This window comes from Pogona vitticeps, chromosome 4, assembly GCF_051106095.1.
Source record: "Pogona vitticeps strain Pit_001003342236 chromosome 4, PviZW2.1, whole genome shotgun sequence".
Lineage (NCBI taxonomy): Eukaryota > Metazoa > Chordata > Lepidosauria > Squamata > Agamidae > Pogona > Pogona vitticeps.
The window spans coordinates 230,020,535-230,047,212 of record NC_135786.1 but is presented as its reverse complement, the minus strand read 5'-3'; the positions used below and the strand labels follow the sequence as shown (position 1 = coordinate 230,047,212).

The following is a 26,678-nucleotide window of genomic DNA, read 5'->3' as shown; positions in this document are numbered from 1 at the left end:
CTTTGGCAAGACTGGGCCAGGGGTACCTCTCTCCAGTATGCACAGACAGCAGAGAAACTGCTAGTAGGTGTTGCAGGATATTTTGGATCAGGGACAAGGGAGGGGGAAAAGAAACAGGGGGGCATTGAGATAATGGAACTGAAGCTTTCAAACTATTCCTTCCAGAAGTAATGAGTCTCATTTTCCCCACTTCCTTTCACCTAAGGCATTTTCCACAACTTGGAGTCTTAATTCCAAAATGCCATGTTCCTCTCTCCATGGTGCTGTCACGTTATCCCTGGCTGTTTTGTCCCTCTCCTTTGTGTCCGGCATGGGTAAGTTAACCCTCCATATCGCAATGTGTATTAGTTTAGTTGTATCCGATTTCTAATCATTTTGTGTGCTCCTTTGCATCTCTATATTGAGAGAAAGCTTAGAAATAATGTCACATCACATCATATCATATTGGATCCTGTCATATAATATTGCATTATATAATACTATAATATGTCAGTTTTGACTTAACAGCACAGCGCGCGCACACACACACACACACACACACACACACACACACACACACACACACACACGCCTTTGGTTACTAGCAAAAGAAAATCAGTTGGTAGGACAGAACATACAATATGACCCCATTATCTATGGGATCAGTATCCACTAATCCATTCATCCACAGTCTGGAAATATTAAAAATATTAAAAGGAAAAAAAAATCCAGGAAAAAACTACATTCATGTGTACTATCAGAACTCACCACTAGAAGGAACCAGTAACTGTACTATGAATATTTGTTAGTGAAAGATACATAGCAAGGTTTCTGGTAATAAACATGGTAATGCATGTGAAACTATCTTCTTTGGGTTTTTGTTTTCTTCCTTTTAACATGCTTTATATATAGTGTTTGCTATTATCCACAGTTTACAGTATCCAGAGGGGGCTTGGAATCAATCCCCAGCAGATATGGGATTTCTACTGTATAATCAGCTTGGTGTACCTTTTTTTAAAAAAGCTAAACATGATAAATCAGGTCTCAGTTAGGTTTCAGAATAATATAAGTTTTCTGGGGGGGGAAATGAATTGGAAAATTCTCTCTATATATATCTCTCTTCTCTTTTAAAACTTTGATGTGAATAAAATAAAAAAAGAAAGTTTTCTGATTTAAACTTTTACAGAGAACGTATATTATTCATGTAAGCCATCTCCCATGAGCCTTTTCTAATTCTAATTTCAAAGTAGCTCTTCAATCTTCTGTGGGTTGTGCCATGGAAGAATGATGCTAAATGTTTCTTTCAGCTGCAAGCATACGAGGAGAAAACAAGAAAGAAGATCGGGTGGCCGTGATGGCTACGGCAGGTAAGCCTTTGTTTCAGAACTGAAATGTGATGAATAACACAAGATCCCTTTCTTTGCATTGAGCAGTTCTAAACTACAAATTACAGGATGACAAAAGAGAGAGATTGGACTTAACAATAGTTGAGGGTACTATAAGAAAGGGATGGAACCATTTGTGTTCCCCCATTCACAGGAATGTGTTTTTTTTCCTCACAAAGAACCAGAAGAGCACAAACACGTGTCACAAATCCCAACAAAGATTGGGTTGGGGTACCACCAACAGGGCCTGGGGGAAGTTGGGAACCAACCTGTAGGCTCTCACTGGAGCACAAATCAAGTCAAAAGGCCAGTGTATATGTGCTAATTATAATTAGCAAACATTTGTTGTTGTTATTTAGTTGTTAAGTCATGTCCGACTCTTCGTGACCCCATGGACCAGAGCACACCAGGCGCTCCTGTCTTCCACTGCCTCCCAGAGTTGGGTCAAAGTCATGTTGGTCGCTTCGGTGACCCTGTCCAACCACCTCGTCCTCTGCCATCCCCTTCTCCTCTTGCCTTCATACTTGCCCAACATCAGGGGCTTTTCCAAGGAGTCTTCTCTTCTCATGAGATGGCCAAAGTAATGGAGCCTCAGCTTCAGGATCTGTCCTTCTAGTGAGCGCTCAGTGTTGATTTCCTTTAAAATGGACAGGTTTGTTCTCTTTGCAGTCCAGGGGACTCTCAAGAGTCTCCTCCAGCACCACAATTCAAAAACATCAAAAGCGATTATTAGTAATTACTAATTACAAATGTCTTGATCTTTTCTAGAATTGCCTGCAAAATCAATTGATCTGGCTGCAATTAACCTGACAGAGCTGGTTAATGGGATGTTAAATACGGCTCTAAAAGGTAGCTGCTTCCCTTTCATATGTTTATTTTTAAATAATATTTATTGCACTGGTGTGCAAAAGGGTCTTCTATTTTAGTACATTGAATACATTTTGCCTATTACTTTTGCAGGCACCAGTAATTTTTTCTCTTTGCTGAGCATTACATCATACAGCTCCTACGCCTTCCATAAGGTTTCCATAGTCATCTACAACAGTAAGTAGATTGCTAACAATTCTTTTGAACTCCCCTGCAGTCTACTGAATGCCATCCAAACCAGCGAAGATAGTTGAGAGCCACCTGAGCTGATAGTAGGCCACCTGAAGCTATGCTGTTCCCCAAACTGTCAATTTTAGGGGGTTGGGAATTATGTAAAGATTTTGGTTGAATATCAGGAAAAAAACTTGCTAACTGTTAGAGCAGTACGACAGTTACCTCGGGAGTTGGTGGGTGCTCCAACACTGGAGGCATTCAAGACAAACTTAGACAACCACCTGGCTGGTATCCTTCAATTTGTTTTCCTGCATTGAGCAGGGGGTTGGACTTGATGGCCTTAAATGTAGGCCTTTTCCAACTTTTCTGTGATAAAACTAATCTCACCTCTGACTTCAGCCAGCATAAGAGAGTTGTTGTGACTATTTATATTTCTGCTAGCCAAAAGGCACTTCTGCTGGCATTAGAGGATTCCTACCTATTGCAAATCTTTTACAATGCTCACATGCTTCAGGTTGCAATCGCACGGGGAAACAGATTGGGTTTGGGGACCTCTTGTGGTCTGGTGCAAGCTATTTCCCGGTTATCACACAACATGTAGGGAATAGCCCTCTAGCCAGATCCTGACCTAGATGAACTGGGGTCCAACTTGAAGAATGTCACACTTTTGGGGGCTAGGCTGGAGCAATCCTCTGACAGATGCAAGAATCATTCTCTGCAAAGTGACCCTTTCTAAATGCGATCAGATGCATGCCATTCCTGCCATATGGTCAAATCCCTACAGTACTTAGGATTTTGCTCTGTCTCATGTGGTTCATTGATTCCACTTTCTTTCTCTACAGTATCAAACATGAAGAATGTTGACCCAACCAAGTTCCCTATGAGGCACTGCTATTGCCTAAACAACAGGACAAATGACTTGACAGGTAAATGGTAGAACCTGGTGGGTAAAAATTGTCCGGGCGATTTGCCAAGCAGTTCTGAAAGACGCCCAGTCTTCCAGTCCTTTTCGTTGTTACGTGCCAACAAGCCGTGTCTTTCCTTATAAGGTTTTCAAGGTATGTGATTTTCACAGAATGGTTTACCAAGGCCAACTTCCAGTGGCCGAGCAGGGATTTGAATCCAAGTGTCCAATGTTTTAATCCAATAGTCTGCACACTATGCTCTCTTCAGTGTTTTAACTCAAGTGTGAATTTGGTGTCAAAATTGTGGAGAGGAGAAATGAAATCACTTGATTATTTCATACTGTGCCCTTAAAAGCTGTGATATTGTTGAAAGGCAGCATAGAAGTGGAGCAAACAAACAAACAAATAAATAAATAAATGCTGTGCCCCACACACCCAAGAGGGCACAAGGGGAATATTTTTCCCCAAAGGTTGTGGCCATGCTAGGAGTCCCAGGGGGCCCCTGGAGGGAACATTTGCATCCATGGGGGCTCCCTGCAGTCAATGGGATGTGTGTTGGGTCAGAGTTAAATTGAGATTTGGACAGTACACAGTTACAGTAAATCTCCACTAAGGCAGGAAGCTTCTGGGATGACCTTAGACCAGTCTGTCTGGCTGTCTGAGCTACTTCACAGGGTTGTTAGGAAGACAGAGCAAAGAATGAGAGTTATGAGAAGCTCACTGGAGAAAAGGCAGGTTACCAGTATGATCAGTTTTATGCTTATTATACACATGTAAAGGAGTGTCTGCATACATAAAACCCTGCTCTAATCCGATGATCAGACACAGAGGCCCTGATGGCATTCACAAGATCTGCATTGGTTCAATTCTTTAAACAATATCTAACGGGCCATTCTTAGTAGTATCTCTGTCTTTGGGGATTCCCAAATTTTCAAAAAAAAATGTTTATTATAATACATAGATATGCTGCTTGGCATCCTATCACAAAGATGGTATTGTGAGAAATTGTCTTAGATTCTGGGGGGAAATGCTTTGTTTTCTTTTCCCAGATTTTACGGCTTTGCTTGTGGATATTGTTGGAAACACCACCAACTACCTTACTGAAATTTTCAAGTCAACTTCCATTGTGTCAGGTAAGCATGATTGTAGTTTGTGGTTGGCCGATTTGATGGCCGTTAAATTCTGAGTTTGGAAAAAATGACTTAAAAAGAAAATTACAACTCTTAGAATTCCCCAAGTAACATAGCCAGTGGTGTCCATCATGCCTCTGCAGCCATGGCATGTAAAAAGGGAAACTGGCTGCCCTTTGCAAAGATGGCAGCTTCAGCTTCCCTATGAAGCCTAGGGAGGCTACGGTAGGGAGAGGAAGAGGGTGGGGGTGTAGGCTGTGGGGTGGCTGGCTGTGGTGGGTGGCTGCCTATCAATTTGCCGATTAGCTGATCAGCAGCCGGTAGGCAGAATGTGTTTTTTTTTAACTATGAAGGATGAATAAAATGGGGAAATATTTGTCAAGCCGATTCATCGGGACTTAAAATTTGACAAATATATATTGACAAATATTTAATGAATTGGCTATTTTTGTCAAAAAAAAACAACAATCCATTTTTATATTCATCCCCATCTCTAGTTTGGATGTAGCTTAGCTCAGCCACTGAAACTCACCTCTCTCTTTCAGTGAGCCAGAGTAATGACACAGACTGCATCTATATTTGCGTCATGTCGGGCCGTACAGGTAAGCTAGAGGCTCTCCTTTTCCCTCCCCAAATATGTATATGCCTTGGTTATCTGCAGAACTCTGTATTTTAAAAAATCTCTTTATTTAAAAAAAATTAAGTTACAAAAGAAGGACAATCAGCATACAATAGTAATGATAACTACAATAGGACCTCCGTATCTGCAAAGGATCGGTTCCAAGCCCCCTGCCCACGGATGCTGAAAAACGTGGATTATAGTGAATGCCATTTTAATAGTGAACACAGTACATAGCATGGTCTCTGTCTCCATCTAGTGGCCAGTTTTGTTAATGACATGATTTATTTCTCACACAAAAACTATACATAGCATGATCTCTGGTGCCCACTAGTGGCCACTTCTGGTAACATATGTATATGCTTCCTCATCGAAAGTGATCACATTAGGAGAAAGGTTGACAAGCACCCAAGTACTAATTAACACCAGCATGAAGGCAATGGCATAATCTGCAATGAAACAACCACTGCACATTAACAGGATGCTGGTTGCATTCCTAGACATGTGTAATCGCAAGGCTGAGTGTCTGCTTAGGAATGCAACCAACATCTCATCTAGTTGTTCGAATTATGTACACTACAACTGCTGGGAGACCCCGGGAGTGCTAGTTTTGGGCAAAGGGCCTGGGTTTCTCCACTCCTGTTTCTTTTAGAATTTCCTTCCAATTCAAGAGGGTTATAAAAGAGGGATTAGCTGACTAAATCATAATTTGGGAGACAGGCATCAAATTGCTTGCTTAGACTCTTCTCTTGATGCTTGTCACATGACTGTCATTTAATAAAGGCACTACATTTTTTATCTATCTCACCTGAGTTTCTTTTTCTCCCTAGGCAGAAATCTGTCTGACTTATGGGAAGCCATTGAGAAGTCCCCAGTTATTAATTACACTTTCTCTGGTAATGTGTCAGACCTCCTGGGTGAGTATGAACTGCAGATATTAATGAAGAAGACCACACCTCTATTTAAAAAAAACATGAAAAAGCAGTGTTGAAAATTTAGAAGGCAGTAGATCTCATTAGCACTGCTGAGGCATCCATTTTCTTCAATAAGCTGAACATCTAATTGGTATGATTGTTTCAGATGACAATTAGCTCCCTAATGTTCCTCATAACCTTTCCCAGGCCCAACTTCCTTCTGTAATAAAAAGATCCTAGAAAAATGTTAGTCATAAAACTTCTGCTCGCAGATTCTGCTCCCGTCATTGCCTCCTGTTCAGTGTGGCTGAGATATTAATGGTGAACTGTCCCTTCATTCATCCGTTTCTCTTCACTGTTATTTTTACAATCTCTCTCTTTGTCATTTGGTGATGACCACACCTTTTGCTCTGGTGAACTAATTTGTGTGTGTGTTTTTTAATTCAAAGATTTAGGCTTGATCCTCCCTGGTCTGATGCCATTATGGGAAGATGCTGAGAAGGTCTTAGGACATCCTGCGAAAAACACATGGACATTTAAAAGTGCGCAAGTATCCTCGGTGTTTGAACATCTCAGCATTTTTTCAGAGCCCTCAATCAAGTGAAGATTACTTAATGGATTAATCAGCTCAGTTTAATGAAGTCTGCTCTTAGATTTATTGAGAAAACTAATGTGGAGGGTTTTTTTTTTACACACTAAAATAATAATCAATTATTTTGAAATACTGGTTCTTAGAACCAGCATACCACTATGTTGCTAATGGGGCAGGTCCAGAAATCTGGAAATGTTCTGTTGTATTGGTGTATTTCTAGTTGGGCAAGTTACTTTCCAAGTTCCAGAATTCACCAAACCAACATCGTGTTGCAGTGTAAAACACAACTTTCCCAAACTTTGACCAAGACCGCACTAGCATTAGAGGAAATTTATTATTATTATTATTATTATTATTATTATTATTATTATTATTATTATTATTATTATTATTATTATTATTATTATTATTATTATTATTATTATTATTATTATTATTATTATTATTATTCCTTTCCTTTCCTACATCCCAGCTACAAAGATGCCTATGTGGGCACCAGAGAAGGAGAAAGGCAAAGAGATTCTCTTGACACTGCATCCTGTATTTCTGAGCACTACAAGTTTGAAAGGTGCTGACGTTCCAGTAATACAACTGCCCTTAGAAGTGAAGACTGATGCCTCAAAAGGATATGATGTTTCATCTACTGAAAGACCCTCAGAAAAACCACCTTCTGCTACTGTGGAAAGCTATGGAAGTCCGCCAGAAACAATGCCAATACATAGTGAGTTCTGCAAAGGGATATACAGAAATATATTTTAAGCATGTGAATGTAAGGGAATCAGTCACTGATTGCTCTAAATATTACTTGCTGCTTGCTGTGAGAAACTACTACATCAATGTTATCTGTCTCTCTGTCTCTCTCTCTCTTGGTAAGGGTACTGGTCTAATTTTCTCATGCTTTGAACAGAGGCATTGAACTGAGTTCATCATGAAGAAATTGCCTCATAAATTTGAATGAGTTTCTTCTATGCACAACTTGAATGTAAATGCAATTGATACCAGATCTATCATTCAGCTTCAAGAAGGCTTTTCTGCATTGAGAAGAAAAAGTACAAACAGAAAGCTTTTCACATTTCCAAAAATATAATTTGTTTGTTTTGTTTACTTAGCACAAGAAGTAGGAGGGCGGCTTTAAGAGGGACTGCGAAATGTGGAAACAATCTTTTGAACTCAAAGTGATAGTTCAATTTTTTTAAAAAAGTGGGCATGATGAACTCGCTTCCAATGCGAAGCCCACATGTGTAGAATTGTGTGACCAATGTGGCATCATGAATGGATGGATGGATGGATGGATGGATGGATGGATGGATGGATGGATGGATGGATGGATGGATGGATGGATGGATGGATGGATAGATAGATAGATAGATAGATAGATAGATAGATAGATAGATAGATAGATAGATAGATAGATAGATAGATAGATAGATAGATAGATAGATAGATAGATAGATAGATAGATAGATAGATAGATAGATAGATAGATAGATAGATAGATAGAGGGATGCAGGGATGCAGGGATGCAGGGATGGATGGACGGAGGGATGGATGGACGGAGGGATGGACGGAGGGATGGATGGATGTCTTCTCTCCATTATGGTTAAGGGAGAAGAGGACAAAAAAAACAACTTGAAGCAAACAGACAGGAAGAACAAGTGGGAGCTTGCCTCAAGCCAGGGAGAAGGGAGGGAGTCTTTGCTAATTGGATAGCGGAAAAGGAGAGAGTTCCTTTAGGTCCCAGAAACCTCTTTCCCACTTATACCCAGTGCTACAAAGCATGCAAGGTTGTTACTATCCCAACAAATTCTGTCCCTATGCGGAATGGGAAACATTGGAGAAAGGCCTCATCATGTAGCCCACATCATCCAAGCTGCTGTGCCTGTTCGTCTAGGTTGGTGTGTTGTCTCCTTTATAAAGGGGAAGGACCGCCATTTTGCCTCAAACCAGCAGAAGCAACAATGCACTCTTGACTCACTCTTGCACTTGCATAGATGCATCTAAAGAAGGGGGACACAGTCTGTGAAAGCTTGCTAATCTTTAAGATGCCCCAAGACTGTTTTATGCCTCTTTGTGGGTTTTGCTTTTTCTATCCCTCTCTCTCTTTCTTTCCCTTCCCACACCCAAAATGGACAATTCCTTCCGAATAGCCCAGAGATCAACTGGTAGATCCCAGCCTAATTTTGCCTACCCAAATTTGATTTTTCCCCCCAGCTCTGCAGATGCCCACAGAAGCTTGGAGCTTTGGAATGAAAGAACATGAGACCACCTTGCCACAGGTCACGGTGTGGCAAAAGACTGCTGGTTTGGAAGGCTCTGATGTTTCACCTTCCCGTGTCTTTTCATGGCTGTCGACAGATCCATCAAGAGAACTGGACTTGCCTCCCACCAAAAGGACTCCACCCCAAGTCCCTTTGACAAGCTATGACATCCCATCTGGAACCCAGCCACTGCCCGGTGAGCATCGAGAGTGTGGGAAACAGTAAAAAGATGTCTACAGAGATAGGGAAGAGCATGACCTATGTACAGAATGCCAACGTCCTCTATGTACTCAATCCAAGGAATAGTTAGAACTTGAAACTAATAGCATTTTTACTGATGGGTATCTTCCCCATAGTTTTCTATCCCTTGATAATTTAGCTTGGCTATATTTGTATGCTTAGAGGTCACATAGCCTCTGAGCCCTGATTGTCAGAGAGCAGTAATGAGAAAGTGATGTTTGCTTTTGGATTCACTTCATCACAGTTTAGCATAACGTTGACGTCTGAAATAACAATCCAAGTTTAGGATGCATTGTTTGAAGTTAGCCTGAGCTTGACCACAAGAAAGAAGATGTGTTTTCAAATTCTTGCTTCCAGATTTGTGCTTCTTGCCATACTGGAGCAAGAGGGGGTAGAGGGTAGCACAGACTGAAGTGCCCAACTAGCTTAATTTTCATTAAGACATTGTTTTATAAGACGTAAGAGTTTGGGAGGTTCCTCAGTGTAAGATCCTAGTTGAATGCAAAGAGATAGCTTTCTTTGTGTGTTTCAGCTGAACAGGAAGGAAGGAAGGAAGGAAGGAAGGAAGGAAGGAAGGAAGGAAGGAAGGAAGGAAGGAAGGAAGGAAGGAAGACCTTTAAGACTAACAGATTTATTTTAACACGATGGGTCTATAAGACCATTGAGTCCATAGAGTATAATATTTAATCAGGTTTATTGGCATTATTTATTTTATTTATTTATTTATTTGATTTTTACCCCACCCCTCTAGACCATGTCTACTCTGTATGAGAGTTGAGCAAGTTTCAGATGTTTGGGATAGCACAGAAACACTTGCTTCAGAATTCCCCCATTCAATTATTCTTTTCTTTTCTTCATTACTATGAATACCCTCTAATGTTTGTGAAAAACAATTTCATTATTTTGGTTGCTCCTGAGCCGTTCTAAATCACCTCCAGTCTCAAGATCCGTGTGTGGCTTACTCAGTCTCAAACAGCTGGAGGGGAACATGGTGAAAGTTCACCTTTGTCAAGGGGGTTTTAGAGCATTGTTTTTTTAAAAAAAGCATTAGAGTATATGGGCAATCCTGGGGAAAGCAAGGAGATGCTGTTGTGGAGCAGTGAGTCCCTAGCAGCCATATATACAGGCCAAAGGCTGCAATTTGCCCACCTTTGTTCTATGAGATCAGAGGAGAGCAAGATACAGAACACATCAGTTATGTACTAACCTTGGCCATGAAGGGTTGGTTAGTCTGAATGTGCGGGCAAGCTTAAGTAGTTATCTGATAATACAGTCTGTATGTTGCTGAGAAGTTAAGCATGTTTGAAACAATGGATCCCGCTTTGTCTTTCTTTACATTTATAGCCCAAGTGGTCCTCACACTGGGATCCCCAGATGTTCTAGGACTGCAATTCTCAGAAGCCTTCACCACTCACTGTGCTGGCCAGGATTTCTGGTAGTTGCAATCCAAGAACATCTGAGGACCCAAAGTTTGAGAACCATTGTGTTAGACTTCTCAGTTGTTTTGTCTGAGAAAGGATGAGGAAAGACCCAGGCTGGTCAAAGTTTGACCTTGGGTTGCATGCAGGCCCCCCAGAGATGTTTTTGCAGCTCTGGGGGCCCATCGAACTCCCCAGCTCCTCCATGTTAAAAAAATATGGATTTTCTCCCCAAGAGGGGAAGAGGGAATAAAATTTTTTAAAAAAACCCTAATAATGGACTCAAGCTACAGGAAGCCAGATTTAGACGGAATATTAGAGCAGTAGGACGATGGGAAAAAATGACCTTGGGAGGTGGTGAGCAGTCCAAAGCTGCAGGCATTCAAGGGAAAACTGGACAACTGCTTCGATTTGGATTCCTGCATGGAGCAGGGGGGGTTGGACGTGATGGCCTTATAGGCTCTTTCCAATTCAATGATTCTGTGATTCTATGCACAGGTATCTCTAGAATCTTCCAGAGACAGTATTCACTTTTTCACTTATTCACTGCACGATTCTCCTCAATATTTCACATCCAATCATATCTATTTTTCAAAAAACAGGTAGTAGTCTTCTAGGAACTTCCATTTTCATTTTCTCATCGTCTCCCCTGACTTCCCTTTTTGGTAAGTCATGCAACCTGGCACATTCCTTGGAGAGAGAGAGAGAGAGAGAGACAGAGACAGAGAGAGAAAGAGAGAAAGAGAGAGATTAAAAGCCCTGCTCAAGCCACTAAAAGTTGCCAATCCTTTCTATACCGACACTATTGAGAAAACCAGACTATTAATAGATGTAGCGTGTTTACTGACTTTATTGGAATGTTATATATCATGTAACTGAAGAAATGAATTGTAAAGTAATCCATGAAAGCTTATACTAAAATGAGTGTTAAATTTAAATTTCCTCTCTCTGTAAGATACAGACATAAAACCTCTAAGGGAAAAATAATCTACCTAAATGGAAAGTTAATTAACTTTGGAAACAAAATAGCCTTTTTTCATTTCTAGTAAAATGCCACCTATTGGTCTTAATCTGTATTTTTAAAATGTTCAAACATGTATAAACACAAGTTAGCAGTTGAGTGGATTATCTTTTTTTTAAAGAATTAATTTATTAGTTGCTCTCTCGAGGGGTGTTTTCAGGACTGTTTCTTTTGATCCTCATTATTTAAAAGAAGGCAAGTGGTGGGATTAAAAGATAACCTTTCAGACAAAGATGTGACATGATGTTAGTATTTAAAACCAAAGCTTCTGATAAGTTTTTTAAAAAAAAAACAGAATTAGTTTTAAAAGTTTTAAAAAGCCCAAAACTAATAAGTTTTAAAAAACCCAAATTTCATGTGCACACAAATCATGATTTCCTGTTCAGCTGAAATGTAAAATGATTTGTTTATGATCTGCACAACCGGAAAAAATCCATTAAAACACTCACGTTTAAGGAACCCACCTAAAATTTAGTCAATGAATCTTTCCCAGAAATATAAATTGTGAAGTCCTTAAATTTAGTTCAGATCAGCAGGAATATTTTGAGGAGTGTAGAGATCATTTTAATATTCAATATTTTTTCAGTAACAGCCATTCCTTTGCCCTTGGCTTCTCCTTCTACGGAACAAGAGCAGGATGCGTTGAAGCCCCAACCTCCTTCCAGTAAGCTGAAACTGTTCTGTGTAATATTTTATATGGTTTTAGTACCTGAATCTTGAAGAACGTCAAATACGGCTGGAGACTGACATGTTTCTATTTCCGATCCTGCAGCTGGAACTATTACATTCTCAACACCGGCTGCTTCTTCTAAAATAACCAAAGCACCTCATCAAATGCAGACAGGTGAGTGAATTCCCTGTTAGTTGTAGGGGAGAAACACAGCACGCCAATGGCCCAAATCCTGTTGCTTAGTGGAGTAAATCACATGACCGTCACCCCGTTGAATGAATGGGGAATCTGTCGAGTCATCTTCTCGGTACGTTCCGTTGATTCATATAGGCCTACACTGTCACCTACTTCGGCATACAGTGGTGCCTCACTTAGCGATGTTAATCCATTCCAGGAAAAATGTCTCTAAGTGATTTAATCGCTAAGCGATTTTAAAAAGCCCATAGGAACATATTAAAACGCGTTTAATACATTCCTATGGGCTTAAAAATTCACCTTATGTGAAATTCTCCCATAGCGGTGGCCATTTTGGGTGCCTCTAGAGTGAGGCAAAACAGCGGCGGCCATTTTGTTTTTGCAGCGGCCATTTTGGAACCGCCGATCAGCTGTTTAAAAATGGGCGCTTTGCAGTGATCGCTTCCGCGCGATCATCGCAAAGCAATTTTTCCCCATAGGAAACATTGCAAAGTGATTGCTTTTGCGATCGCAAAAACAGTATCGGTATGCAGTTTCGTCGCTCAACGGAGCGATCGGTAAGCGAGGCACCACTGCAGTCCCAATTTCAGTAGGCTAATTTGAATCAATGAACATATGGAGGAGCTGACTCACAAAATCCCCTTTGTTTCAATGGGCCTATTTTAGTGTGACTTACTACTCTAATTGTTACTTTGTGTAGTAAAATATTGTATATCAGTTTTCTTGATGATGGAGGAAGTGCCATGTTGTAACTCTGTCGGATACTGTAGGCTATAAAGTGAGGGAAGGGGAAGGAGGTATATATTTTTTAAAAAAATTATTAAATTCTACCTCTGATCATCTTTCGATGATGTGATATATGGCACATAGTCTCTCCTTGCATCTTCACATACAGAGGCTACCAGACTCTAGTGTGCTTTGCCTGTCTCCTGTGTTTAAAATCTGCTCTAACAAGACAGGTTATCATGACTGTAAATGCCCTTCCAATTTTGGAGATGTGGTTTTCTGTCACTTGCGATGAAGGTCCAGTGTCTTAAAGAGATGTAGCATAATGTTAGTGGGCTGTCAACCCTTCCCAGAGAAGGACATTTGAATATTTCCAAGAAGAACATTTAATCTGACATTATATTTAGAATTGTTGGTATGTTTGAAGGTCATAAACATTGTAGCAATACTGCTGGGAATGGATGAAATGAATGATGCTGTTTGTGACCAAATATCGCAACACAGCTGAGTGCAAGTTTTTGTTGATGTGGTAACGGCAAAGATTATAAATAAAAGTTCAGTGGGGTAGTATCCTGTTGCCTAAATGTGGAGTAGGCGAGGAATGGTACAAGTATTCCACCCAGCTCCTGCAGACTGCTTGTCATGTGCTTGTTCTTGCATTTAATCATCATCTTCTTCATCATCTTAGAACTGTAGAGCTGGAAAGGACTCTATGGGCCATTGAGTCCAGCTACTGTCAGGGAGCCCCACTGGGGAATCAAACTCCCAACCTCTGGCTCCACAGCCAGAGACCTAAACCGCAGAGCTATCCTGCAGTTTGTTGTAAGACTGGTCTCATGACTGGTCATGCAACCGTTTTTTCTTCTCTGTGCCTTATTTAGGCGACAGGATACCGGCCAGTAATATTATCGGATGTAAATTTTTATTACAGTGACAAAACCACAGTAAAACAATAAGTCCATGATCTTGTGTTCAGAAACACGAGACAGCTTCCCTGCCCTACTGTTACTACATATACCAGCCATTGAGAACATTGCTGAACAGTATACTTAGCGGGAGGATTTATCAAGCCCTGTAGATTTTTTTACATCTTTTTCTCCCTTTCACTGCCAGGAAAAGTGCCATTGCCTGCTCTGGTTACACCACCACAAAAGCCTGCCATCTTATTGAAAGGCCCTTCCAGTAAGTACCTGTGTTCTGAACGATGTTTGCTATAAAATGTACCCATCTGATTGGCATGAGAGTGGCAAACACAGAATACAGTGGTGCCCCACTTAATGCTTACCCCACTTGAGGACGAATCCGCTTCATGATGAAGTTGTGATGTTTTAATTGGCAAAAAAACGCTTAACGAGGATCAGTTCCCTGCTTCGGCAACTGATTCCTCGCATTACAGCGATCAAAACAGCTGATCGTCGGATTTTCAAAATGGCTGCTGGCTGCTCAAAATGGCTCCCCACTGTGTTCAGGAAGGAATTTTTCGCTGCACAGGCATGGAAAATGGCCGCCCTATGGAGAGTCTTTGCTGGACACTGAGGTATTTAGCCCACTGGAACGCATTGAACCGGTTTTCAATGCATTTCAATGGGCTTTTTTATTTTGCTTGACGAGGATTTCGCTCTACAGAGATTTTGCTGGAACGGATTATCCTCATCAAGCGAGACACCACTGTACAGTTCATTGACACCCCTATGCATCTCTGTGTGTGAGAGAGTGAGTGGGTGCAAAAATATGGCTTTTTAGAGGGAGGCAAGTGCCTTTAGATCCATTTACTATGGGCATCCCACATATTGCCATCATTTTAGAACTGTAAAGCTGGAAGGGACCCTATGAATCATCATGTCCAGCTCCTCTTAAGGAGGCACATGGAGGGATTGAACTTCCAACCTTTGGCTCTGCAGCCAGATAACTAAACCACCCAGTTATCTACAGTTCTTACATTATCACATCATCAAATAAATCCAGAATTGCAAATGTTCCGTGCTTCAGCTTACAACTTCCTGGAAATCCTTTAAAAATTACCAAACCTTTATGTCCTGAAGCTAATAATTCATCAGTGTCAAGAAATTTGCCGTAGGCTGCAAATGTGTCCTGCTTTCAGGTATACTTATGCTTCCGGGCATCTCAACTATAAAAGGTTGTTCTGACAGAGCAGAAACCTAATTTCCATTCTCCACAGAATGTGGCTGGAGAATTTGGGCTTGCTCTAATCCAGTATGCAGGAACTGATCTTCTTTCCCGTCACAAAAGGGGAAAAATTGGTAGTTGTTACTCCAGATCTGAGCATCAGAAAGGCTTCTGTGAAATTATAACTATTTATAAGTAGGTTCATTTATATTTCTGAAAAGCGTTATCTCTGAAGAATGGCCTGGAAACAGTCATCTGGGCTATAGTTGCATCTTATCTTGACTGTTGTGCTGCTCTTTACATCTGGCTGCTTTTGAAGAAGATCCCCTTCAGCTGGCGTTATATGAGCTAGCCAAGTGGTAGCTGCATGGTAACCAGATCATATGGCCATAAAACGGAGAGACTCGCTCTGGTTCTGAGTTGCTTTCCAGACTGAATTCAAGGTATTTTAACCTTTCCAGTCTTTAACGGCGTTTGTCTTCACAAGATTAAAAAACAAAACTGAACTTCTCTGGAGGTTAAGATCTTCTTGAATAATATCACCTGCTAAGTTCATGCCCCATGGCGTACAGAAGGTGGCTTTCTCTTGTATTGTAGTCTCCTCTGAATTGTGATCATTCACTACATACCTTTATCTGCCGGTTTTTGTGCAAAATGGGAACATTTGGGGCAGATTTCTCTATTTTGTTGCATGAAACCCAGGGATGGGGACACAAATCATGGGACTTGCTGTTAAAACAGCTGTGAGTTGATTCAGACTCGATTCTGGCATTTTTTTTTTCTCCACCGACTCATACTTGGCTCATGTCTCATGAACCACCACCCCCTCTCTTTTTTTTCTGGAGGGAAAAGCTTGTTTTTAACAGGAACTCAGACTTGGGACTTGGGACCAAAGACTTAGCACTCACTTTCAGGACTTAGGGTTCGGGATTTAAACACAGTTTTGGGATTCAGACCAGAGGACTTGCCAGTATCCCCAATATAATCATATACTGCATGCGAATGTGCAAGCTACATAATAAAGAAACCTCTGTGTGGGTTTCTTGATTGTTCTTAGCAATAGACTCAGGGGGAAGTTCAGATCTGTTTGTCCCACTTCTTCAGAGGTCTTCAGCTTGTGTAGCAGAAGACATATGAAGCTCCGTTATGCTTGGGAAAACATGGCCTCATGCAGAAGAACAGTGCCACCGCCCCCCTTAACACTCTACTCACTGTTCACATAGTCAAGATGGCGTATTGAGTGGAGATTTGGACTCGGATTTATGAAACCTGGGTTCAGATCCCCACTCAGCCATAAAACGCACTGGATGACCTTGGCGAGGCATACTTTTCCCACCATGCCTAATGCTAGGCTGGCTGAGGGATGGGATGGGGCTGGGCCACTGAGTCCAGCCCTGCACCTCTACCCCAGTGGTTCCCAACCTTGGGTCCCTAGATGTTCTTGCACTGGATCTCCCAGAAATCCTGGCCAGAACTGCTAGCGGCAAAGGCTTCTGGGAGTTTTAGTCCAAGAATATCTGAAGAGCCAAGGTTGGAAACTCCTACTCTATTCTACTCATGGTCACTGCTACTCAGTGTAGCAGTTAGTGTTGAACTGGGTTGCTGGAAATCCAGGCGTCAGTCTTCCTTGACTTATCAGATTCACTAGGCGTCTTTAGACCGGTCCCTCTCAGAGCATGACCCACCTTGTAGAGTTGTTGTGCTCCTCAAATGGGAAAGGAAAAAGTCATGGGGACCACTTTGAGCATACGGGAATAAAGACAGGCATAAAAGCAAGGAAGGAAACCCTCACGCGTTCAGACAAACATCTGAACAGAGTTTGACCAAGCCACCGGTTCAAATCTTCAAAGTGCTACGCGGAGGACATTAGCTTTCGGAATTTCACCAGCATAAGAAAGCTGTGTTTGCAGCTAGCAGAGGAAAACGTGCCTGCGTGTGTGGAAATGATAGCAACAGGTAATCCATTTCTTTCTCAACTTTTTCTTCATTAGTTTTTGACTTTCTTTCACTCAGACAGGGTCAGTCTTGTTCACTGTGATTGCTTCATTCTGAACAGGTGCCAAGGGCTGCCTGGGAAGTTTGAGTAGGCTATTGCCCTTGAAAGAAGGCACAATTGATTCACTATCATTTTTGATGTCTGAGAACATTTTTTTTCCTCTTCAAAGTTTTTGGGGAAAAGATCCATGATCTCCAGGGTGGGTGGTAATGACAAGGTGGGACTAGGCCTGCAGCTCTTCACGTGAGGAGGTTGCAGGTTCTTCCCTTTGCTAAGTGAGAAGTTACTGAAAAAATTAAGGAAAATAAATAATAATCCTTTTGGTTAAATACTACTCCCAAGTAGTGATCCAAATCACAAACTGTAACTACACAAAGCCCTGTTTTGCAAGAAGCTAGCATTTCCAGGATTAGAAATAATTGCTTTTTGGACAATGTCTCTTAGAATCCTCTAGTAATGGCCATGTTGGCCAAAGCATTCTGAGAATGGTTGTTCCAAAAATAAGATTTTTTCCCCTCCCCTAACTTTGACTATTGCAAAGTCCCTTACTTTCAATGGCCAGGGGACCAAATACGATTGTTTTGGCAATTGTTCTTGTGCGGATGTCCATTAAAATCAATTAAACCAGTATCTTTTGTCATTGCTTCAGAAATATCTGCCTTCTGTTAAGGCAGTAGGCTTGGTAAGAGACAAAAAGACCCATTGGCCACCATGTTCTGTTTGGCATTCTGTCATGGGTATAAAAGAATAACAATCCAATGAATTTTGGGCTATAGCTTAAACTTTAACAGAGCCAAGGAATCAACAGAATTTGCATACATGGTAATTTTCCATTTAGGAGGTGACTCGGTGTGTCTGCTCTCATTGAGATCAGCCGTTAGATTTAGGCTTAAGAAACCTGTGTTAAATAGTTCTTGCAGTTAAAAGTTTTAATTTGCAATCACAGCAGCAGGATAAATCTGGGGAGCTGGCTATCTGTTCATTTTTGTTTTTATTATTTAAAGTATTTTAACCCCATCTTTCTCCTTGAAAGGACTCAAGGTAGCTTACATCATTAAAAAAATATAAAAGCTAACAACAGTGAGTATACTTAAAAAAGGATCAAATGAATATAATACAAAAGACATAAGCAACACCAAAACACATTCAAAGCAGTAAGGTACAACAGTCCATTTAAAAACCCCACTCAGGCAGAGAGTCGCTCAGGGAAAGCCCACCTGAAGAGAAAGGTCTTTGCTTGTGGAAGGACAGCAAAGATGGGGCCAGCCTAGAACTTCCCATGGGGGAGAGAGTTTCAGAGTTTGGGAGAAGCAACAGAGAAAGATCTCACCTGTGGCTCCACCAAACACACCTGTGAAGGTGGTGGGACTGAAAGAAGGGCCTCCCATGACAATCTTAACCCCCGAGCAGGGTCATAGAGTGAGACACGGTATTTGAGATAACTTGGACCCAAGCCATTTAGGGCTTTATCAATTAAAACCAGCACTTTGCATTGTGCCCAGAAACAGATTGACAGCCAGTGGAACTGTTGTAAGAGGCAAGCTCCATGTTCCCTTCAAGAGGATTAGTAACTGGATGGTATGCATTTTATTTTGATCTACCTTCTAGCAATATATGCAGAGGACGTGGTGGCGCTGCGGGCTAAACCGCAAAAGCCTCTGGGCTGCAAGGTCGAAAGACCAGCAGTTCAAATCCACACGATGGAGTGCGCTCCTGTCACTTCTCTCAGCTCTTGTCAACCTAGCAGTTTGAAAGCATGTAAAATGCGAGTAGATAAATACCGGTAGGTACCATACAGTGGGAAGGTAACAGTGTTCCGTGTCTAGTCACGCTGGCCATGTGACCACGGAAACCTATGGACAAATGCTGGCTCTACGGCTTGGAGATGGGGATGAGCACCGCCCCCTAGAGTTGGACACGACTGGACAGTTGTCAAGGGGAACCTTTACCTTTTACCTGATATATGGTGGTCCTGATACAAATTTTGAGACAACGAACAGTTTAGGGTTGTGTTTTTTTTTTTTAATGTTATTATTTCCACATTTCTGTCTCTTCTTTCCTGGAAGAAGCTTGCTCTCTTCTCCGCTTGATCTTTGCAGTAACCTTGTGAGGTAGGTTGGTTTGTCTGCCCGAGGGTAACAGTGAAGATCATTTTGGAGAGGGTTTGGATGATTTTAGGCCTGAATGACTTTGGAGAGCAGGATTCTACTTCACCTGCTAGCTCTTAAAGTCGTTTTGTGTCCATCTCTGCGGAGAGACAGCAGTTTTATTTCCCTGCCATTAGTGAATGCCATTTTATATTAAATCCACAGCCCCCCTCTGACAACTCAGGTATATGTCAACAGTGTTTCATTACTGTAAGTGCAACCTCCCTCACCTCTCCTATCGTATAACATAACCAAAGCCATAAAGAATGCAGCACGCCGGTGGGCAGGCAGGGAAATGGAATCCCGTAACCCTGCCCAGAGAGATATTGAAAGAGCGCTTTTAGAAATGTGCCTTGGAGTCTTGATTTCAAATGCATCGCTCCTGAAGCAGGAAGGCTGGTCTTAGAGAAAAGAAGGCCTTTGACATGACAAGCAAGTGCAGCCGGTTGGACTGTTTTTTTCCTTCGTGTTAATAGTCTTTGCAGGGCTGGCTCAATTCATTTTGCTGCCTGAGGCAAAGACGGCTGTCTCTCATAAAAAGCCCAAGGGGGTGCAGTTAAATCTTCCTGCGACACTAGTGATGGGACAACTGGCTGGATAGCTTGGTGAGTTAAGTATCTGGCTGTGGAGCCAGAGGTTGGGAGTTCAATTCCCGACGGTGCCTGCTAGAAGTGGTGCCAGCCTGTGTGGCCATGGGCAAGCTGCACAGTCAACAGCAATTTCTCAGATATGGGATTACTTACTATATTCCTCATTACTTTTGTGTGGAATTTTTTTTTTTTTGGGTGCCAGCCTTAGGACTGACTAGAAAAAAGGGGGGAAATTGAAAAGTTGTGTTCAAGATGTCCCCAAAGCTAGTTAAAACTGATCTCATAGTGTCACTAAAGAATAACCTTTACACCAAAAATAGATCATTATTCCCACCCACTGAGTTACTTTCCAAGTATAGCATCGTTATCACCAGGTTACATACAGAATGCCTGTGTCATATAGTGGGTAGCGTGAAGACCTGGGTTCAAGTTTCTGCTTGGCTATGAAAACTCGCTAGGGCTTGGTAATGGGACACTACTCCATAAACATCTGGTGTATCTCGTAAACCCTGCAAAGTTTGAATCGAAAGAGACTTGACAGCACATAACAGGATGTTACTTGTAACGTCTTACTTCAAAGATCTGTTTGAATATTAGCGGTACAGTTAATAATTTAATTAGCCCTGTTACTGTAGTGCTCAAGGGTCCTTTAGGGTTCTGATTAACATCTCAATCACAAGTGGACTCGTCAAAGCAGGCAGCCCTTGAATACACCTCATATTCTTAAGAGCTGGAGCTGGTCATCAGTTACCATTAGCTGCCTCCACTTGCACCACATTTTCATTTGTCAACACAATTAGCCATAGAATCAAATTTCTGAATCACATTCTTCTGATATTCTGAATGTCTTGCTTTGTCCAATGGAGAGACAGCCAACCAGCAAACCCCGTAACCCGGCTTTGCTTCACACGTGCTGTACTCTTGCCCTTCCCACAAAGAGCGTGAACCGGGAGAAGACAGGTGAGTTTTGGACTGGACGGGGCAAACAACACAGGTGCCTCCTTTAGAACAAGGCCACTGGTTGAAAATGTCATGTCCAACTTCCTCCAAAAGCAACCATTTTCTTCTTCTTCTTCACAAACTATAGAGTTTCTGAAGAAATCACATGTCTGCAGTTGGTACGAGTCAGCCCAAGGACATCCATAATGGTGTTCTCTCACAGCCTATTTACTATTTGCAAGTTTCTGTTGGAACAAAGGTGAAAGAAACAACACTTTTCCTCTACCAACGATGAAGGATTTCCGGAATATTCCTTTATGGAAGGATTGTCCCCCTCCCAAAGAATCCTTTAGAAGTGTCTTACAAGAGCCTCATTCCAGGCATTCTATGTGTCAAACATATGGGACTATTTGGAGATGATATCTTTTTTTTTTCCCCATAGGATGTCCCCAGCCCATCAAGAAAGGGGCGTCCTTCACGACACCATCTGCCACAGTTCAAAAGATAAATCCTTGTGTTATGGAGCTATGCAAATTTTATCAGCAGTGCCTTTGTGCAAGGGACAGAATTTATTCCAGGCAAGAAGCGATGAGGTAAAAGGTAGAACCAGTCTTCCACCTGTTTTTAATGCAGGAATCTAAATATGGGGGAGGACTGTTAAGAATATTTTTCTGGTACAGTGGACCCTTGACTTACAGATGGCTTGACTTACAGACTTTTTGAGTTACAGACTTCTCTGGCCGCAAAATTTAGGTTTGACTTGCAGACTGAGATTTGACTTACAGACCAGAAAAAAACCAAAATGGAACAAAAACGGCCTGTTATGGGATTAATCGGTTTTCAATGCACTGTAGGTCAATGGAGACTTGACTTACAGACTTTTTGACTTGAGAACCGCCTTCCAATATGGATTAAGTTCTCAAGTCAAGACCCCACTGTACTTATATGAAAAAAGAGAGCAACACTTATTTATTTTATTTAAAATATTTTTACCTGGCCTTCCTCCTTAAAAAGGACCAAAGGCAGTTTACAAAATTGAAAGACAATGTTTTTAGCTTTCAATATGAGTATACAAGGGCGACTTACATCATTAAAAGACCATATTGAAAGCTAAAAAAAAAAAACAAATGCTAAAAAGTATCAAACAAATTCCACCCTAAGTAATGGTGAACACAAGCAATGCTAAAAACACAATCAAAGCAGTAAGGCACGACAATCCATTTTAAAAAATCCCACTCAGGCGGCTTGTGGAAGGACAGCAAAGATGGGGCCAGCCTGGCCTCCTGTGGGAGGAAGTTCCAAAGAGCCACAGAGAAGGTCCTCTCCCATGTCCAAATGCACCTGTAAGGGCAATGGGATGGAGACAAAGACCTATCCTCATTATCTTAACAGCTAGGCAGGCTCATAACATGGTATTTTAGACACCTTCAACCCTAGCCACTTAGGGCTTTGTAGGTTAGAAGCAGCACTTTTAATTGTGCCCAAGAACACAAGTAAAGTAAGTAAGTAAGTAAATAAATACATGAAATATTTTTTTAAAAAAGAAACTTCAATGATTTTTAATCCTGGTGTAATGTTTTAGGTACTGTATTGAAAACTATTCCTGGTTCTTGAGAAATGCAGCATACGTCTGTGAAAAAGTCAAAAGAACAGCCTATTCCAAGAGTAAGTAGATGTTCTGCATGTTATTTCAGCAAGAATTTTCAAGCCCTGTAAGAGTCTGTGTCTTTGGGCAGGAGGGAGGCAAGGAAAATTGTTTTTTCTTATCATGTTCTCTGTAATTTGTGTAAAATGCCTTTGCAAAAAACTACCATTTCTTCTAGAAACAAAGTGCACATATATACCAGAAGCTCATTATTGTCAATGTTTTTTATAATTTTGACTGTGCCTGTTGTTTTTTAATAATAATAAGGATGATGATGATGATGATGATGATGATGATGATGATGATGATGATGATGATGATGATGATGATGATGATGATGATGATGATGATGATGATGCAGAGCAAAAGAAATTAGGCCCATGTAAAGATGATGCTCTAAAATTTTGGAAAGAAATGTGAGAAAGCCCAACCGGACATAACAAAAAATCCTCATGGATTAAATACATTTGTAAATAAACTCAAGGAAAACAAATGGATGATATTGTAATAATAACTAAATGATTAAGAGGCAAGTAAAGGCTGTGAAAAATTGGAGTGCACCTGATCCATATGAGCTGCACAGATTTTGGTTAAAGCATCTAAGAAGTCTCCATCAATGTATAGCAGTGCAATGTAGCCACTTACTTCAAAATTCTACAACTCGATGACAACAGGCCACATATTTCTGATAATATAAGATCATCAAAAGGGCAAGGAACCCAGAAATTATCAACCAATTTACATGACTTCCAACAATGTTCAAGCTCCTCACACGAGGACTTTCAAGATCAATATATAAACACTAACTGAAAACTCCCTATACTCAACTGAACAGAAAGGGAATTTTAAAAATTCAAGAGGCATGAAAGGTCAGCTGCTTATTGAAAAAATGATACTGAAGAATGCAAAAAGACAAAAAAACAAACCTTAACATGTCCTGGATAGACTATGAAAAGGTATTTAACTCATTGCCACACAGCTGGATTAACACCTGCCTAAAATGTTTGGGATTAGTAAAAAACATTCAGAGGTTCCTCAAGAAAAACATGGAAAAATTGAAAACCATCTTAATGGCCCATGGAGAAGAAACTGGGGAAGTTAACATCAAAAGAGGAGCATTTCAGGGGGATTATGTGTCACCATTGCTGTTTAGCATCTCATTAATCTCCATATCAATAATTTTAAATAAAACTGGATTGGGGTACCATATTTCACAACAAGTTGGAAAAATCAATTATCTGTTGTACATGGATGACCTAACACTATATGCAAAAAGTTCCACAGAGGTAGAATCACTGCTAAACACAGTGTAAATATCTAGTGAAGATATCCAAATGAAATTTGGAATTGACAAATGTGCAGCTCTATACACGGTGACAAGATTCAAAAACTAGATGGAGTAGAGTTAAAAAATTGCAATAATATAAAATCACTCTCAAGTGATGAAACTATAAATACCTTAGAATACTACAAGAAGACAACATAATGCACACAAAAGTTAAAGAACTGACAGAAAGAGAAGATATCAAAAGACTGTGAAAAATCTTAAAATGAAAATTAAATGGGGGAAATACAATCAAAGCCAACACATGGGTCATTCCAGTAATTAGATACCCAGCTGGAACAATAGATTGGACTCAAAATGAACTGGAAGAATTGGATTGAAAAACACAGAAACTAATGAACATGCGTCACACACTACATTCAAAAAGCAATGTGGACAGATTGTATTTACCACAAAAAATGGAGTCCATGGATTAATGCAAATACAGGAGGTAATAAAGGAAGAAAAAAGAACCCAAATGATTTTATCAGTACAAACAGAGAAAAATTACTTAAGGCAGGGAAAATGGAAAATATTTTGAAAACAACAGAAACAAAGGATCAATATAAGAACAATTTGAAAATAAATTAAACAGCTGAAAAAATAAACCACTACATGGACAACACCTGAGAAATATTGATGGAGAGCATGATCATAATTCAACATGGGCATGGCTACAGCTGAGGACCCTTAAGAAAGAAACCAAAGGCTTTATTTTTGCTGCACAAGAACAAGCATTCCAAACAATTGTAATGAAAGGTAAGATCCAAGGAGTTAGTGCTGACAGCAAATGTTGACTCTGCCAAGAAAAAGATAAATTTGTGTCACACTTCATCTGCAAATGTCCAAAGATCTCACAAACAGATTACAAAATGAGACAGGATAGAGTGGCAAAGTTAGTGCACTGGTCATTAATCAAAAAATATAACTTGCCAGCCTCCAAAAACCCATGGGAACATCAGCCAGAGAAGGTGTCAAAAAATGAGGAAGTCAAGATGTTGGATTTCCGGATTCAAATGGATAGACACCTTGAACATAACACACCAGACATAGTAGTAATAGAATGAAAAAATTTCTGGATCATTGACATTGCAATTCCAGGGGATGCCAGAGTTGAAAATAAAGAATTGGAAAAACTAAAAAAGTACAAAGACCTGGGAATAGAAACATCTCGCCTCTGGAAGAAGCACACTTCAGTGGTCCCTGTAGTCATTGGGGCTTTGGGAATAATAGCAAGAAATTTCACCCAGTACTATAAGCAGTTGCAGACTTCTGAAATCACACCTTCACTGCTACAAAAAAAATGGCATATTAGGAACCGCATACATACTGTGTCGATATTAAACAGATGCTTAGGTTTTTGGTTGAAACTGGTATCTGTTATACAATACCTGTCAATGTTTTTATAATTTTGACTGTGCCTGGAGTTTTTGAATAATAATAATAATATTTTTTTCCACAGCTTTAAAGCAGAAATGCCTTGCAAGCATTTGCAAGTCTATTTAAATCTTCAAGAGGAGTCATGGCTAACAAGAAAGCTTGCACCATTTTGTAGATTTTCTCCCATTGTCCAAAGTGAGAAGTTGCTGATGGTTTGCACTATTTAGAAGAACATGGAAGGAGGGTGGATTTTTTCCCTGTATGGTAGAATATTCTCCTTCTCCTCTGATGATTAAAGTGTGATAATTAATAGGCGAGGACATGTGATGAAATGATTTCAATATTGTTCCTGGGTGTTGTCTTTTACGAAGGATGTTTGTTAGTACAGTTGTGCCTCGCTAGACGATGATAATCAGTTCCACTGAAATCGCTGTTTAGCGAAATCATTGTCTAGCGAAAAGCATTTCCCCATTAGAATGCATTGAAACCTGTTTAATGTGTTCCAATGGGGAAGAATCATCATTATCTAGCGAAGATCGGCCATAGGAAAGCCGCTTTGCAAACAGCCAATCAGCTGTTTAAATCGCTGTCTTGCGAAGCTTAGGTCCGTAAAACACCTGTTTTGCGAGCGCAGAGGGAGCTGTCAAAATTGTTGTCTAGCGAAAATCGGTTTGCGAAGCAGGAACCAAACATTGTCCAGCGAAATTCCCCCATAGAAATCACTGTTTTGGGAATCACTATAGCGATCGCAAACAGTCAATGTCTAGCAAAAAAACTGTCATGCGGGGTAACTGTTTAGCGAGGCACCACTGTATTATTAATGCATTCAAGTTGTGGATTGTTAGATGGGTTTGAAACTATCATATGAGGTTTGAATCTTAAAAGGTAAAAAATAAATGCAAGAATTTATAACACAATAATGTCTTGGAATTTCTTTGTCATGTAAAAGAAGTTTCTCCTCAACCAAAGTTTGGAAACAACTGTCATTGGATCACAACTCCCCATATCCAGGATGGACATGAGTTGCTGAATTGGGTGTTACTGAATATTTTGGTTCAAGAAAATAATATTGAATATAGAGTTTATCCTGGGTTATATGTGCTGCTTAGGTAACTGCTTGGACAATGCATAAGAGTATTGGTCCATGTGCTTCAGGACTGCCTTTGTCAGGCCAAATGGACTTGATAAAGCGAGTCCCTCCAAATGTCACTGGAATGCAACCCCCACAGCCTTAGCCAACATAACAGAAGGTGAAGAATGCCGGGAGTTGAAATCGAACAAGGTATAGAGTAGAGATGAGCACAGACTTCCAAAATGGCAGTTCATCTTGGTTCATGGAAGTCCATGAACCATGAATTTACAAAATTTTTCTTGAACAGGCTGGCTGACCAATAATAATAATAATAATAATGTAAAAATAATTCTTAAAAATTGTTA

The 26,678-nt window shown here is 40.6% G+C and overlaps 1 protein-coding gene across 1 annotated transcript; it reads left to right on the top strand.

The window, feature by feature from the left end:
• Positions 1-310: 310 nt before the first annotated feature.
• Positions 311-26,161, top strand: HHLA1 (HHLA1 neighbor of OC90). Its single transcript, XM_078393093.1, has 17 exons — positions 311-314; positions 1,287-1,346; positions 2,133-2,213; positions 2,325-2,408; positions 3,248-3,331; positions 4,360-4,443; positions 4,986-5,042; positions 5,890-5,976; positions 6,423-6,515; positions 7,038-7,286; positions 8,777-9,019; positions 12,089-12,166; positions 12,275-12,346; positions 14,207-14,275; positions 21,335-21,485; positions 22,475-22,557; positions 25,324-26,161. Exons 1-17 carry the CDS (start codon positions 311-313, stop codon positions 25,365-25,367), a joined length of 1,623 nt encoding a protein of 540 aa, XP_078249219.1. The 3' UTR covers positions 25,368-26,161.
• The last annotated feature ends 517 nt before the right edge of the window (positions 26,162-26,678 follow it).

What these genes read in the sequence shown, in the direction of transcription:
- HHLA1 (XM_078393093.1), top strand. An exon ending in TTCCATAGTCATCTACAACA is followed by an intron (nt 2,409 to 3,247) that starts GTAAGTAGATTG and finishes CTTTCTCTACAG; the next exon opens with TATCAAACATGAAGAATGTT. An exon ending in ACCTCATCAAATGCAGACAG is followed by an intron (nt 12,347 to 14,206) that starts GTGAGTGAATTC and finishes TTTCACTGCCAG; the next exon opens with GAAAAGTGCCATTGCCTGCT.